This window comes from Loa loa (assembly GCF_000183805.2).
Source record: "Loa loa unplaced genomic scaffold supercont3.1268, whole genome shotgun sequence".
NCBI lineage: Eukaryota > Metazoa > Nematoda > Chromadorea > Rhabditida > Onchocercidae > Loa > Loa loa.
In genome coordinates this window covers 1-2,303 of record NW_018109448.1, presented here as the reverse complement: position 1 = coordinate 2,303, position 2,303 = coordinate 1, and the positions used below count along the sequence as shown (strand labels likewise).

Here is a 2,303-nt window from a genome sequence, read left to right as displayed (position 1 = left end):
AGTAATAATAATAATAATAATAATAATAATAATAATAATAATAATAATAATAATAATAATAATAATAATAATAATAATAATAATAATAATAAATAATAATAATAATAATAATAATAATAATAATAATAATAATAATAATAATAATAATAATAATAATAATAATAATAATAAATAGCAAATACAATGATGCTGATGCGACGTAATATTAATAGATAACAATAATTGTTAGACATGGTATGCCATTAATAATTTAAAGATAAGTGAAAGGCGGCTGTGTAATGTTTCCATCGCCCACTTCCGTTGACGAAAGATTTCGTACGTCGTTTATTGTTTTTCTGAAAATTTAACAACAAAAGTATTTGAAAGTTTCGTTATAGCTTCTATTTTTTTATTTACCAAATTATGTTTGACTTCTTTTCTTGCAATAATCAAAAAATATGTAATTTATTTATATTCGAAATAAATATGCAAAAATTCAATACCCCAACTTTTTTCAACCATTTTTTTACAATAAATTACATTAGCTAATGTTAATTTATTAATAGTTAGTGTAATAAAATTAATTAATGATTTGAAATAATAAGATTGCATTTATTAGCTTTGAATATTTGCCCATTTCTTCCCTAAACATAATCATTGAACCATAAAATATTTAGATAATCGTCATAAAACAAGAAAAAATTCCTCAGAGCAGGAAATGAGAAAGTTGAATGATTTAATAAAGGATGCTCATTTTCAATTGATTAAAATGAATTGGGAAAAGAAAGTCAAAAATTTAACCGATAAAACTTACGAATGCATACATGATGATATAACTGATATTATTAATGTTAGTTAAATTTGAAATTGTAACAAATTTTAGAAGCTAAAAACAGTTGATCATATAGGATTGAAATTGATTACAATTTTATTGATGTTTCCAAACAGAAAAATAAATGAAATAAAAATACTAATATAATAATACTTTACTTATAGAATGGATAAATTTATTATAAGTTTCTTAGAAAATTTATGCTACTTATTTGATTTATTCTATGAATAACTTTAATATTTTTGAAAATGTACATTGTTTTATCGTTATGGTCATAAATTGGTTAAACTAAATTTAAAAATTTATTCAGCATAATTATTAAATTCATATAAGTTAAACTAAATTTGAATTTTTAGATTTCAAAATTGACAAATGCAATTAACTGGATAAAATATATCATTCAGATTTGATCTTATTGTCATATATCGAAATATCAATATTTGTCGAAAAATATTTACAGATACAGGACAAATGTATAAATGTGGAAAGTAAATTGATGAAAATTTTCAATTATATGAAATATGATATCCAATCTCGGTTGTTTATACTGAAAGGTATACGTATGTCATTGGAATCCGATCCAAGCATTTGTCATATGTCATCTATTCAATGTTACCCAAATGAAGTTAACATTTTTCAAGGTATTTATTAGTGGGAAAATTTTCATCTTTGATTAGCTAACAAACGTGCTATTTGGATTTAAAGCATTGTTGCTTAATTCCATCAATTTCAAGTTCTGTACAAAAAAAAAAAAAAAAACAAAAAGAAAACAGAGGCGTTGTCATTCCTGTCATCATAAATCATACAGGTTACAACTTACAACTGTGCATAATTTTTGATAGATAAACTGATTGCAGAAAGGTCATCTGAAAATGATATATTGTCAAGTATCTATGAAATGGAAAATGATTTAATTAAATTAGATGCACTTCAAGTAATCTATTACAAAATTCACTCATATATGTATACCATTATCAATAAACAATAACATCTTTGATTTGTCTAAAATTATTATTAAAATTTTGGAAATTTTTCTTGCAAAATTCATTTTAAAAATTTCCTCATACTTTGTTTATTTATCATATTTCTATTTCAAATGTACAAACAAACATTTTCATTTCTTCCTATTTTAGAAACGAACTATGGGAGTGGATAGATACTGTTCAACGATACGTTTGCTCATTTACGATAGAGTGAAAATTAAAAAGCAATTGTTAGATGTGAAGTATGCAAGAAGAAAGCTTACAAATATCAAACAACAACTCCAAAACTCCGAATTACTTTATCCATTAAGGAAACAACAATTGGTAAGACTTAAAAAATTTCTTTGATTTAAACTTTAGCACACTGAAAAGATGAACTGATTATATCACTACTAATAAGCTAATCAATTAAATTAATTTTAAGTACACTGAAAAGATGAACTGATTATATCACTACTAATAAGCTAATCAATTAAATTAATTTTTAAGTACACTGAAAAGACGAACTG

At 22.8% G+C, this 2,303-nt stretch overlaps 1 protein-coding gene across 1 annotated transcript; it reads left to right on the top strand.

The window, feature by feature from the left end:
* Positions 1-1,944: 1,944 nt before the first annotated feature.
* On the top strand, positions 1,945-2,118 carry LOAG_14754 (hypothetical protein; the record flags this gene model as incomplete). The annotated part of the gene is made up of 1 exon (XM_003150247.2): positions 1,945-2,118. A coding segment is annotated over one exon (174 nt), but the record flags the coding sequence as incomplete, so codon positions are not given.
* Positions 2,119-2,303: the final 185 nt, after the last annotated feature.